At 44.3% G+C, this 14,289-nt stretch overlaps 1 protein-coding gene across 6 annotated transcripts in view; it reads right to left on the reverse strand.

The window, feature by feature from the left end:
• INTS9 (integrator complex subunit 9) overlaps positions 1–14,289 on the reverse strand; it is an 86,845-nt gene that overhangs the window by 46,837 nt on the left and 25,719 nt on the right. For all 6 annotated transcript variants that reach the window (XM_038396790.2, XM_043510078.1, XM_038396789.2 and 3 more), the window contains 3 exons: positions 8,923–9,009; positions 2,866–2,986; positions 869–1,003 (listed from right to left, as the gene is read on the reverse strand). In XM_038396790.2, coding sequence (XP_038252718.1) covers positions 869–1,003; positions 2,866–2,986; positions 8,923–9,009 — 343 coding nt within the window. The remainder of the gene's footprint in view (positions 1–868; positions 1,004–2,865; positions 2,987–8,922; positions 9,010–14,289) is intronic.

A 14,289-nucleotide genomic window follows, 5' to 3' on the forward strand; every position in this document is an offset into this window, starting at 1 on the left:
GAATTAATTTACTGGAAATTACACGTACAGCACTATAAAGACTTTACTCTTAGCAGAGCAGGGTGGAAATATTGGCACCCAGTTAGCCATCTTTCCTTCAAAGCAAGGATCTTTCAGAAGTGATACAGAAGCAGCCTGTGAACTGTCTTTAGAGACTATACAGTTTTTTTTTTTTTAAGCAATGGTCTCTTGCTTTAAAAGGAAAGTTCTGGAGTTAACATGGCCCTTTACATTAAGGCAGCAGACTTTTACTTCTGGAGATTGGGTTAAAATTTGATCACTGGTAACAAAGAGCTTAGTTGTCTCACTTTACTACTTAGACCAGTGGTTCCCAAACTTGTTCCGCCGCTTGTGCAGGGAAAGCCCCTGGGGGGCCGGGCCGGTTTGTTTACCTGCCGTGTCCGCAGGTTCGACCGATTGCGGCTCCCAGTGGCTGCGTTTGCTGCTCCTGGCCAATGGGAGCTGCTGGAAGTGGCGGCCAGTATGTCCCTCGGCCCGCACCGCTTCCAGCAGTTCCCATTGGCCTGGAGCAGCGAACCGCAGCCACTGGGAGCCGTGTTCGGCCGAATTTGCGGACGCGGCAGGTAAACAAACCGGCCCGGCCCGCCAGGGGCTTTCCCTGCACAAACAGTGGAACAAGTTTGGGAACCACTGACCTAGAGGATGCTCGTGCGCTTGAAAGAGTGACCGTCTTTGCTTAATGCCAACTAGGACGTCTGGCCGATCACAACTGCAGGGCACTAGTACAGCTTAGATGGGGAAACTTTTACAAGGTGCCTGCTGCCATCAGACCTGACCCCAGTGAGGCGAGGGCCCCTGTTTATTGAAAATGGAATTGCTCTATTAACATTGAACAGAGTGTTTGTACCTGCGGGTGTGTTGTAAGCAGCGAGGACCCCGAAACATAGGACACCTTTTCATAATGGGATTGTATAATCCAGTTGGAGCTTCCAAGTGCGTAGCCAGAACTGAGAGGAGTCACCTGCACAGCGCCAAACAGCTCCTGGAAAAAAACAGGTTGAGAGAAATAAACTGAAGAGATTGAACATAGAGACAAATTAGAGCACTGATGAGATTATAAATAATTATTAATGACAGTGTGGTTAGCAATTAGATGATTAGAGGCATTTTTACAAAAATCTCTTAATAATTTAGAGTTTTACTTTCTTTTGAGCCCAAGTGAAAAACTTTCACCCCCTCTTGCACTAGTGCAAGACTTCTGTTTGGATGGGGAAAATAGCAGGAGAAGGTTTTATGTTTAAAGACAAACTCACTGCTCCCCTCCCTCCACAAGACTATTTCTATTGAAACTATTATCCATAGATGGTTTTGGAACATTTGCTTCTACAAACAAGCAAAAAACAGCCTAAATTCTGAGGGCAGGTCTACACTACAGGATTGTCGACCTAAGTTACGCAATTCCAGCTACGTGAATAACGTAGCTGGAGTCAACATAGCTTAGGTTGACTTATTGCGGTGTCTACACAGGGCCGGATCAATGGGAGAAACTCTCCCATTGACTTACCTTATGCTTCTCGTTCTGGTGGAGTATCGGAGTCAACGGGAGAACGATCTGTGGTCGATTTAGCAGGTCTTCACTAGACCCGCTAAATTGACCTCCGGTGGAGCAATTGCTACAGCGTCGATCACCAGTAAGTGTAGACATACCCTGAGTGTAAACAACTTAGCAGTGTTGTTTCACCTAGTTGTTTCCTTTCCTCTTGTTCCATCTTTTTTGTCTGTATGCAGTAATGACTGCCATGATTTACGTTGTGGCTACAAAGCTAAGAGAACAAGAGGCTGAATCTCACAATATATATATTTAAGCATCCAAACACATATTAGATGCCTCACAAAATAGGTAAAGACATGGTCCCTCTCCCAAACAGTTTGCAATCCAGGGCCCCAGATTCACAGGCACATTAAATGAATAAAGTAAATGATTCCTACAAATGTTGAATCAGTCAAAATAAAGGTGAACTACTATTAATGTTTACTGATTAAAATATAAACCCTCCTACTAGTTGCTATACAAAGCTCCCAACCCATGGGAGCTGTGAGGGTGGTGCCTACAGGCAGGAGCAGTGTGCAGAGACCCCCTAATCCCCCCAGAGATGTGCCGGCCGCTTTCGGGAGCAACATGGGGCCAGGGCAGGCAGGGAGCCTGCCTTAGCCCTGCTGTGCCACTGGACTTTTAATGGCCAAAGACTGCAATCGACTGGCAGAGGCTCCACGATTGACCAGTCGATCACGATTTACCGGTTGGTGACCACTGCCTTATCCTAAAGGTAGGCTATTAAGTTGTTGGGTTTAAATTCATTCTAGGGTGTGCACTTGCTTATGGCACAAAAAACCCCAGCAGAGGGCCCCGAAGGAGAAACGTGCAGATGGGGTGGATTGCACCAGTGTAAAGGGCTCACAAACTCCAGTTATCTTTGGGAGGGGAGGAGGTGGAAAAGCGGAGACAGAGACATTCAGCAGATCCCCAGAAGTGAGATGTACTGGCTGGGGAGGGGACATGGCCAGGGAACCCAGAAAATATGCTAATTCCGAGCACACCTCTACCTCCCATTGCACCAACTTTAACTTTATGAATCTCAGCTTTATGTTAAAACTAGCCCTGAGGAATCCAGAGAGCTGCTTGGTCTCCACCAAAGGGGAATCTTCCTCACAAGGCAGGTCATGTAGGGCACTGAATGGAATCCTGTCCCACCCTCCAGGCTAGTGTGACTAGCCCCCACACAGCATCTAGAATGGGTGCAGAGCATAGGAAAATGAGGGTGCCCCAAGATTCCTACAAAGACAAAAGAGAAGGGGAAAAAAGGTTGCTCTTGTTTGCCTGACGGTAACTGTATCAATACTCACAATTTTCTGAGAATACCCCACGAGCTGAATCTTGCTGAGTGCAGAATTCACTTCGGGCATGGTATAACACCTCCTCCATGTAGACACCTCCACTGCATCTTTCAGAGGGGCAGGCAACAGCCTGTAAAGATCAAATAGGATCTTGGCATTCTCAGGATTTCCTGTTGGGCTGCTAGACTTTTATTTCTATTTGTCTTTGTAGCGTTTTAGCTCCTAGAACTCACTCCACATTGTTTCGCACTCTGGGGACTGGCCAGTTCCAAAGATGAAGGGAAGGTTGAGCTGGGAGGTTTTCCTGGCTAATGAGAAGCAGGGATGGGCCACTGCCACCTGGCACCAGAAAACACTTCCTCCAGCTTTTTCTGCTGATGGTTCCCAACCCCTCTTAAGTCAGGGAACAGCAGGGGGAAAGGTGGGTTGCAGCATCATTTTTACCATGGATTAGAAATAGTAGCAGATCTGAACTACAGATAGGCTATGTTTATAGCAAAAGGCACTGCTAGAATTTGGGTTTGAGGGACAGTAGGCATTTTGGATTTGCCTGCAACACACCCACCTCTGAAGCTATGAATCTGAACATAGACAGATGGGGAGTATGGTCTTGTGAGTAAAGCACAGGACCCAGAATCCGTGGACCCTATGCCTATTCCCACCTCTGCTGCAAACTTTGGGACTCAGAGGCCCTAGGTCACATGTTTCCACATTAGTAAGATGGAAACAATACTTTTCTCCAGACGGAATTCGCAAGGATAAAATTCATTGATGTTGCAAAGCACTTTGATATCCATGCATGGAAGTATTGTGTATGGATTCCACACCTTGGAAAACTTCGTCCATTCTATTTTTCATACATTGCATATATATGTATTTTTTGCAAGTTTGTCAGCCAGCGTTGTCAGGGGAAGGCGTGACCTGTAGTGTCACAGCCTGTAAGAGGGGTAGCTAACTTCAGGGAAATAAATCTTCTTTAGCAACATGAACCAAGGCAGAGGCTGCCAAAACACGGAAGAAGAATAGTTTTTTTGGTATATTAAACTAATGCTAAATCAAAGGCTAATTCAAACCAGTTTCCCATGATTTATGAAAATTGGTCAAGTTTCTTTGATAAATTTGCTTAAAGGAATGTAATTTATTGTTATGTCTACTAGTTCAGAGAACTTCTCCATAATTTAACATACTGAAGAAAGGATTAAGGCCAGCTCTTGCCAAGACCATCATGCATGCCTACTGCAATGACTGCAATTCCAGTGCACACTGGCTGAAAGGAAAAGGGTTAAGGAGGCAAATGAAGTGTCCAAGGCCTCTTTTGGGAAATCATAAAACAGGGAGCGAGACAATGCAGATAGGAGACCAAGATCTATAGGCAATAGTTTCAATGCAGTGTCTTGTACCTGCCATTAGAAGCCATTTACTGTTGAATGCCACAATATGCCTATTCTTCCCAGAATGGTCTCCTATCAGTAGACAAAGTGGGGATCTGTCCTTGCTGACAAAGGTAATTTTCTAGCATCCTTGGACATAGTTGATCTTCAGACACTGAGAATTATGTTAAAATTCCCAGCAGGAAGGGCAGAACCACTCTTCAGGGGTCAAGTTCACTCCTAGAATGACTTCTTAAGGTGGCGATGGGGATTTGCTCTTCAGAAGTCACCCTGCCAGGATTCTGCAGTTTTAGCCCTGGTCTACACCGTGTGTGTGTGTGGGGGGGGGGAAGGGTGTCGACCTAAGATACGCAACTTCAGCTACGCGAATAGCGTAGCTGAAGTAGGCATATCTTAGGTCGACTTACCTGGCCGTGAGGACGAAGGCGAGTGGACCGCTGCCGCTCCCCCATCAACTCCGCTTCTGCCTCTCGCAAGCTGGAGTTCCGGAGTCGATGGGGAGCGCGTTCGGGGATCGATTTATCGCGTCTAGAGGAGAGGCGATAAATCCATCACTACCCGCCAATCTGGCAGGTACTGAAGACCTGCCCTTAGACTACTACCCTGTTTTTCAGCTTGTGTATGAGGTTGCCAGAAAAAACTAAGGGTATGGGCTAAAACACTACTTATATGCTGATGGCATTCAGCTCTATGCATTCCTCATGGTTACCCCACTGTGGGCCCTCTCATGGACGTCAGACTTATTTGGGTGGATGATGGGGCAGCTGGTAAAAACCCAGTGCAGATAAGACCAAGGTAATGGGAGGCAGCATGCTCTAATGGTTCTTATGAGAACTCTGGCATCAGAACTTTGGAATTTGTTCTTAACTTTGCCCTTGCATAGCCTTGGGCAACTAACTTAACGCTTGTACCCCAGCTTCCCGCATCTGTAAAATATGACTTAATCCTGCTCAGTGCAGAGGATCACGTCTAATGTTTACCAAATTTGTTTCCAGCTGGAGGAAGGGAGGACCTGCCATATCAGATCAGCCCATCTTGTCCAGTATCCTGACAATGGCCAGTTCCAGGTACTTTAGAGGAAACTATTAAATGGGTAATTGTGGAACAACCTGCCTTTAGAGAAAGTTTTTTACCCTCCTTAATTAGAGGTAGATTCCCTGAAGTGTGAGGGCCTATATTCCTTCCAAATATTTGGGTTTAACAACTTATTACTAATGCAACTCTGGATGTTCTCATTACATGAAAGGATACTTTTCTGAATCCTGCTGAGCTTTTAGCTTCAATCATATCTTGCAACAAAGAGTTCCACAGGTGAATCGTGCCTAGCCTCTACTAATACCTACATTGAAAAACAGGCATTTTGTGCACCTGCAATACAAGGACTTAGCGGGATCAGAGTCAATATGAAGGTTGAATTTCTATAGAACCTTCAAACGCCTATTCAGTTAATATAAACCCTACTGGTAATAAAACTTGCTAAATAATTAGTTCATGCTGAATCTGGTAATGGAAAAGTGCCATCCACTATAAGGCACTTACTTTTTACAGTATTGGCATTTAAATTGCTTCAGGGCTTTAGTGAAGCTAATACTTTGTGTTTCATACTAACTAATCAGAGTGAAACGAGCTGAGCTGTAAAGTAATAATGGTGATTGATCAGGGTGAAAATTTTTTAAAAAGTTGCAGACTCGAACGTAGTAAGTATTCTGTTCCAGCAGCAGCCGCCAAGTACTTTTAAAACTTTGAAATTCAACAACAAAGATAGGATCCTCTTAAACAACTGATGCCATTTTTACCCTGAGCATATTATTAATCAGGTATTAATTTGTGGACTAGTGGATGTTAGTGCAAATGCTATAATAATCAGCTTAATTTACTCTTACATGACACTTGTCACCTGAAATCTCAAAGCACTTTGCAAACACTAATTAAGCCCACAACACCCTTAGAAGGTGATTAGCTCAATTTTACAGAGGCAGAGAGAGGTTAAGAGGCTTGCCCAGGACCAGTCAGTGACAGAAAGAACCAGGAATAGAACCCGGAATTGTTGCTCTCAGTCCCCCATTCTAATTAAGTACCAGACAACACTGGCCCATCAGGCTAGTCACACAGTAGTGATCACTGATATTGCTACTGATGCATTTTAAGGTTACCGGTAGGCTTGGAAGGCTTAGATTTTTATCTGTAAATGTCAATTTCACCATACCTGTGCGCACACGCAAATATCCGATAATAATTGAAATTTACAGATCGGTGAAGAAAGAAAAACACTGCTTGAGCTCTTACTAGAGTTTACGGCTATTCACTTGCTATATTTTGACCTGTGATGTTGATGATTTATGTTTTAACTGTCATAGAGCTTTAACTTTCTGAATCTCAATGTTTACTACCATTAAAGAATTCTTGCCTGACCTCCCCATCATTTCCCACAATTATGAAAATTTAAATGGACAAAAACAGAAAAAAATGCTTAAAAAATTAAATATAATCTATCAAAATTATTTAAAAAAATCAAATTCTGCTGAACTTATTTACTGGTTACTCTTCAATACTATGTTAGTAGAAGAAGGTTATTCTACCAATTTCCTCTGCCCTTCCCTACAAAGTATTTGGGCATAATATAAGCTTTAGAGATCATCCCTTTGGAGGCTGCAGGAATTAGCAGCAGCTTGTCTTCTAGTTAAGACTCCTGACTACAGCTCATCACGCTGTATTCCATGCTATACACAGGTTCTCTACCCAGTTCAATAGGTTAGATCCTACCTAGCTCAGGGACTGCCTCTTGCTCCATCTCCACCCCGCTACTGTACGGGGAGATGTCAGCAAACCAGTAAAGTGCCTGCAACCACTATGGCTTATTGCTAAAAGCAGTCAAGTCAGCAGGCTGTAAATTGGCCATGTAGCAGCCTCAGCTTGACCAAGGCAGGAGGGGAGGGGGTTTTGGGTGCCACAGAAAGGGCAGCTTGACCCTGCGTCCTTCCTGATAAGAACTGTGTTGAAGTTGCTGACACATGCATTTTAGAAGAGCAGGATGTGCTCTCAGGAATGTCTATTAGGGCCTCAAGGCTGCAAACTCTGGAAAAACCCACCCCTGGTTAATCAATAATCAGAAGGAACCTCTTGCTTGACCATTGAAACTGCTTGCTTAACAAGTTTTCTTTAAGGGTCATGTCATTCTATTACTAATGTATAAATAAGGGGGGGAAAGTTTGAGGTAGTTGGACTCTTCTGGACTCTCCTCTGGATACATCTTGCAGCCACCACCGGCTGATGGAAGATTTAGCCCCCAGAAGCCTGCCGCTGTGCCACTCGAGAGCCACACACAGCTAATTATCAAGGGTTGGGAGTGTTTTACTAAGTTGTTGTGGAAGTGCTTGAGACTAAGTAAAATTTAGCTTTAAGTGAAAGCACTCTTGTGTTGTCCTGTTTGTGACAGCCATCTATCAGTCAGATGGCCATGTCTCCCCGATTTATTTCCTGATACCACACAGACTAAAAGTTACCAAGAGCTTTGGGTTGAAAGAACCTCGGGTAACATTACAACAGGTGCAGCTGACAGGGAGACCATGGCAGATAGTTCCCAGGCTGAAACTCTCAGGGCTAAGGCATTTTCCTACCAGTGGAGAGGAGAATGAACCCACATCTTGCCCTCTTTAGAGCCTGTTCCAACTCCAACAAAACCAATTAAAAGACCCATTGGCTTCTATGGGTTTTGGCTCAGGTCCTTTGGGAGCATGCAAGGCTCATCTCTTGGTGTAGGCCCTTCTGAAAGAGATGACTGCTACTGCAGACAGGTAGACAGCATTTCTCCTGGAATATGACCAAGAATGATTCTGCTAAAGAACTGAACTTCTAAAATCAAGGATGGCATGGTATTTACCAAAGGTGGTTTTTAATTAGGTAAAAATCATGGCTTTTATTGCCTTGGGAAAACCTAGTTAGCCCCAATTTAAAGCATTTCCTATTTTAAAAACTGTTTCATTAAAGTACACCACATTACACTTGATTTTAGTTCCATATTCAAATTGTGATTACATAAGACAATGGACTAACTTAGGCTTGTACAAATAAAAGGACAACTGCAGTAGATGTAATACTAATATATAATTATCATAGTTAACATTGAAATGTCTGTATATATTTTAGTTTGAGAAAACACCAAGGAAGTTATATGTCATGACTCTTTTCAATATTATATAAACAAAAGGAAAAAACCCAAACATTTGATAATATGAAAATGACCCTAATGTGGAGTTGTAAGCTTGGAGCATTAAGCAACAAGAAGCACGCAGAGTTACAGATAGAAATGATGCTACTCTTAACTATGCACACAAAATCTGGATGCTAAGGTGAAGGGCACATTACAGATGCATGGATAACAGTTCAAGCCTACTCTCATTTACACCAGGAGTCGCTTCTATAAAGTCAGTCGAATTAAACTAGTGAGAGAGCAGAATCAGGCCTTTGTGTATTAGACACACATTTTCCTAAGAATTAATTTGGCTAGTTGTTTGGAAAAAGACACCAGCATGCAAAGTATCAGAAGAGAAACAATATCCATATTTGTTTGGATTCTTTTTCTGGTTATATTAAGGGCTGCAAGTCCAGCAACTGAATGATCATTACAATGAGCTTTTGACAGCCACTGCAGTTTTATAAACAAGTTGTTCCTTACCGTTGCACTTCCTTATTCTTCCACAAAGAGGCAGACTGAGCCTTTGGCACACGTTCAATAAAATTCACCAGCTCTTCCATGAGAAGTCTGCAAAGGAACCATTACTCGTATTAACCAAAAACTCAACGAATTCTCATTGCATGAAATTAGGATATTTCATTACAGTGACAGTCACTGCATTAGCTACTAACATACTGCATAAAAATTCATGGGATGGCATATATATATATTTTTTAAATCCTCTCTTCCTTATAGGCTAAAACAAGAAAAAAGCCACACTATTCCAGACTTCCAGGGTCAGAATTTCAGATTGTATAAATCAATATTGCTTCACTGAAGTCAATGGAAAAACGCTAGATTATGCCAGCTGAGGATCTGCCAACAGGCTTTGGCAGACTTTTGGCTCATCTAAAAAAAATGGAATGACAATGGACATTACCACATTTCTCTCGTTAGACTCATAGATGTTAAGCTCAGAAGGGACCATCATGATCATCTAGGGTTAGGGTTGGGTGACATGTTCTAGTATGATAGGTTTCAGAGTAGCAGCCATGTTAGTCTGTATTCGCAAAAAGAAAAGGAGTACTTGTGGCACCTTAGAGACTAGCAAATTTATTAGAGCATAAGCTTTCGTGAGCTACAGCTCACTTCATCGGATGCATGCAGTGGAAAATACAGTGGGGAGATTTATATACACAGAGAACATGAAACAATGGCTGTTACCATACACATTGTAACAAGAGTGATCAGGTAAGGTGAGCTATTACGAGCAGGAGAGCAGGGCGGAGGAAAACCTTTTGTAGTGATAATCAAGGTTGGCCATCTCCAGTAGTTGACAAGAACATGTGAGGAACAGTAGCTGGCGGGGGGGGGGGGGGATCAACATGGGGAAATAGTTTTACTTTGTGTAATGACACATCCACTCCTAGTCTTTATTCAAGTCTAAGTTAATTGTGTTCTAGAATACAGACTAGTGTGACAACACGTTCATCATACGATTGTACAAGTTAGAGATAGAAAAGACACATTAGCTGATATCCGCACAGCACTTTGAAGAGGTCAAGTGCAATGTTAGCATTAAGACTTTAATGCCCCTGCAACTTCCGGATGCAGTCTTCAAGATAGAGGCTGTACTGGGTATTAGAGCGATATCACATTTGAACTAACCATTCAGATCTCAAAAATTTATATATGCCTTGTTTTATAAAGAATATACATATCTATTTTACATGATGACAGAGGCTGGAGAAGACTTCTTAATATTTGCCATGTCATTTCCATTAAGGGATCAGCAAACACCAGGGTTGGAACAGATTGTTTTTGCATTTTGCTGCGAGCATCTTTCCCAGACCTGAAGAAGAGCTCCGTGTGGCTCCAAAGCTTCTCTCTTCCAAGAGAAGTTGGTCCAATAAAAGGTATTATCTCACCCATCAGGTCTCTCAAATATTCTGGGAACAAGACAGCTACAGCTACACTGCATACATTAAACAGTTTCAATCCAGCAACCTTTACTTGCATGGATGAATCCACTGAAATCAACAAGACTACTGGGGTAAGTAAGGGCTGCAAGATTGGGCTCTGCATTAACCTTTACAGTGTTGCCAAATATTGGAATTTTATCTGGAGTCTCATAATATTTGATTTTTTCCCCTTAAAGTCTCAGCAACTGTAGTCATGCCATTATGGGAGAATCTGAGTTTTCATTTTAAAATAAGCAAATTTCTTACCCTCATGGTTGTGAAACAAAGCTTGCAAATGTGACATCCAAAAACCAGGAGTCAAATGAAAAACCCTTTAATTTATTGGGTTTTTAAAAATCTCTTGATTTTCAAAGCCTAAAAAATCATGATTTTTGAAGGCTTGAGGTCAGCAACACTGGAATTACACTGCTGCAAGTCACAATGGGTCTACTGGAGCTGCCCTGTTTGGGGTGCACTATTGCCCTGTTCCCACACACAGCACTCACAGCAGGGCCAGCCACAGAGTTTGGGAAACACTGAGTTAATACATTTTCAGCTGTAAAGACTTGGCTAACTTTCAACTATTGCCTGAAAGCCACCACTTGTCACGGAGTCCCCAGGCGATGCTCTGGAACTGCTCCCTATGAAGCCCGTCAGGACTCTAGGGAAGTCTCCTTTCTGTGAGCAGCCTGTCTGCAGGGGAAACAGCTCACAAAGCTTCCACCTTCCTGGGTCTGACCTTGGAGCATTCAGCATCCTCTGCCCCTCCGTGCGCTTCCCACAGCGAGTCTGCTCAGCGGAGCTCCTGGGGAAGCCAGAGGGTCCTGCACCCCAACTTTGCAGTCAGACGTGACTCTCAACCAGCCAGTAAAACAGAAGGTTTATTAGATGACAGGAACATGGTCTAAAACAGAGCTTGTAGGTGCAGAGAAGAGGACCCCTCTGCTGGGTCCATTTTGGGGGGGGCAGTGAGCCAGACAACCACGTCTGCACTTCACTCCATGTCCCCAGCCAGCCCCAAACTGAAACTCTCTCCAGCCCCTCCTCCTCTGGGCTTTGTTCCTTTCCCAGGCCAGGAGGTCACCGGATTCCTTTATTCTCCAACCCTTTAGCTCTCAACTTGCAGGGGGGAAGGGCCAGGCCATCAGTGGCCAGGAAACAGGGTGTTGGCCATTCTCCATGTCCAGACCCCTGCACACACCTGTCCTCTAGGGCTCTGCAACGATCATACACCCTTATCCCACCACCTAGATATTTAAGAACTGCATAGGGGAAACTGAGGCACCCCCACAATATTCAAAGGAAACATTAAGAACAGTGCCGCTTTGTCACATCTCTCCCCCCTTCGAGACCGAACTGAGCGGGGTCACTTTAGCCAGTGACCTGGGGAACTTCGAAGCCATCAACGTTCCCATGGATGCCCCAGCATCTCTCCCGTTCCTTGGTGGGAGTTACACCAGGCCCTTCCAGTTTCACGCCCTCTCTTAGGTCAGGGGTGGTTGATAGCACTCGCATGCCGCATGTGGGAAGGCTTATGCAGCCCGTGACTTTTGCCATCCCAAAACCCCCGGGGGTCAAACTGGGATCAGGTCTTCTCCCAGTGTTCCAGTCTGGAGGGCTGCAATTCGGGCTCTTTTGGTTAAGAGCCCCCATCTTGGCCTGGGCCACATACTGTTCACTTACAGAACTAGCATGGAGACATTCCTTTCTCAACAACCTTGTCTCCCCAACTAGCTGGCCAAACACAGCCACTTGGTTATAGGACTGTTTAACTTTCTTAGCAGCTTTCACTTCATCTGAGACCTTCTCAAAGCTACCCACACTGGATCTTTCAACAGGAAAGTCAGTGGATCCATTCACAACAGATTTCAGAGTAGCAGCCGTGTTAGTCTGTATTCGCAAAAAGAAAAGGAGTACTTGTGGCAGCTTAGAGACTAAAATTTATTTGAGCATAAGCTTTCGTGAGCTACAGCTCACTTCATCGGATGAATGAATCCGATGAAGTGAGCTGTAGCTCACGAAAGCTTATGCTCAAATAAATTTGTTAGTCTCTAAGGTGCCACAAGTACTCCTTTTCTATTCACAACAGAAAATTTCTGGCTGTTAGGAACTGAAACTTTCTTGATTAAATCACTTTCACACCCTTCAGTTGCAGTAAACTGCTTGCAAAGATTACCATGAGGATTCCTTTCCCTAGGGGTTTTTCTATGCAACAATTCATCCTTCACAGAAATTCTGCCCTTAGCCTCTTGACCGAGAGCTTGCTCTAGAGGAACACTTTCCTGAGCAACAACAGACTCTTTCTGTGTCTCACTTACATCCAGAATTACCTCTGGCCCATCAGGCAGATTCCTACACAATCCCCTTTCAGGCAAACTGACAGACTTCCTAGATAAAAGGTTAGAAGCATTCTCCTTCCCTTTGCCACACACAAGTTCAGGAATCTTTTCCTTCTTGCTACAGGTTTCCACACCTTCAGTAGGTAACACAATCAAATCACCTTTATGCTCTCCTTGTGCCCTGGCTAGAATCTCACCCTGATTAGACAGAGTTGCTACACCCTTTCCCAACAACACACTAGCAACAGGCAAAATACAAGCACCAGAATTGTCTGGTGTCTGGGATTTTACATGGACACTAACTGGATGCGACCTAGTTACAGGGCCATTCTCCCGAGCAGACACAAACTTAGAACCAACCATTCCCTTCCTGGGCTTTAGCTGAATGCAGAACCAACTCTGAGACAACTGCACTATTCTCAACCATCACAGGTGGAAAGGCCCCTTCTGTCTGCTCCACAGACAAAGAAGAGCCACACACACTTTCTCCTTTACCAGACACACAGCTTGGGATTTCATTTCCCTTGTCCCAGCACACAAGGCTGTTCACAGACAACTGCTTGGAGACCAGGGTAGCTCCCTCCATAGGCAAGTGAATACCCCTGACAGACACAGGCACATTTCCTTCACTGTCACACTTCTCTATCCAGGTAACAGGTAAGGTGCAGGGACACTCATCTTCCACTCTCCTCGCCTTCCCACACTGCTGACTAGACAAAGCCACCAGCTCACAAGGCTGCCTAGGCTCATCCAAACTTTCCTTACCAAGCACCTTGCCACTCCCAATAGATACCCTGCCCTGCCTGTGTCTCCCCGCACTCAGCTGGGGTCTCAGCTCCCACTGTGTTCAGCGCTGCCCTTGCTGTCCCAGTGGGGGTAGGCAGCGAGCTTGCTGCTCTCCTTACTGCATCAGAGCCAGCGTGAGTCATTGAGCCCCCTGAGCCTCGTCTCCGGTGTGCAGGGGGTCGGGGAGTGTGCAGGGGGTTGCCACTCAAAAACCAGTCGGATAACACTTTAATCTCTCTGGTAACTCGATTACAGACCTAAAAGTGACAATTCTTCAACAAAAAAAACTTCAAAAACAGACTCCAACGAGAAGCTGCTGAATTGGAATTAATTTGCAAACTGGATACAATTAACTTAGGCTTGAATAGAGACTGGGAGAGGATGGTCATTACACAAAGTAAAACTATTTCCCCATGTTTATTTCCCCCCACTGTTCCTCAGACGTTCTTGTCAACTGCTGGAAATGGCCCACCTTGATTATCACTACAAAAGGTTTTCTCTCCCCACCCCCGCTCTCCTGCTGGCAATAGCTCATCTTAAGTGATCACTCTCCTTACAGTGTGTATGGTAACACTCATTGTTTCATGTTCTCTGTGTATATAAATCTCCCAACTGTATTTTCTACTGAATGCATCTGATGAAGTGAGCTGTAGCTCACGAAAGCTTATGCTCAGATACATTTGTTAGTCTCTAAGGTGCCACAAGAACTCCTTTTCTTTTGCGAATACAGACTAACATGGCTGCTACTCTGAAATTTAGGAACATCAGATGCCATACCTCTA

Source organism: Dermochelys coriacea, chromosome 3, assembly GCF_009764565.3.
Source record: "Dermochelys coriacea isolate rDerCor1 chromosome 3, rDerCor1.pri.v4, whole genome shotgun sequence".
NCBI classification, from domain to species: Eukaryota; Metazoa; Chordata; order Testudines; family Dermochelyidae; genus Dermochelys; species Dermochelys coriacea.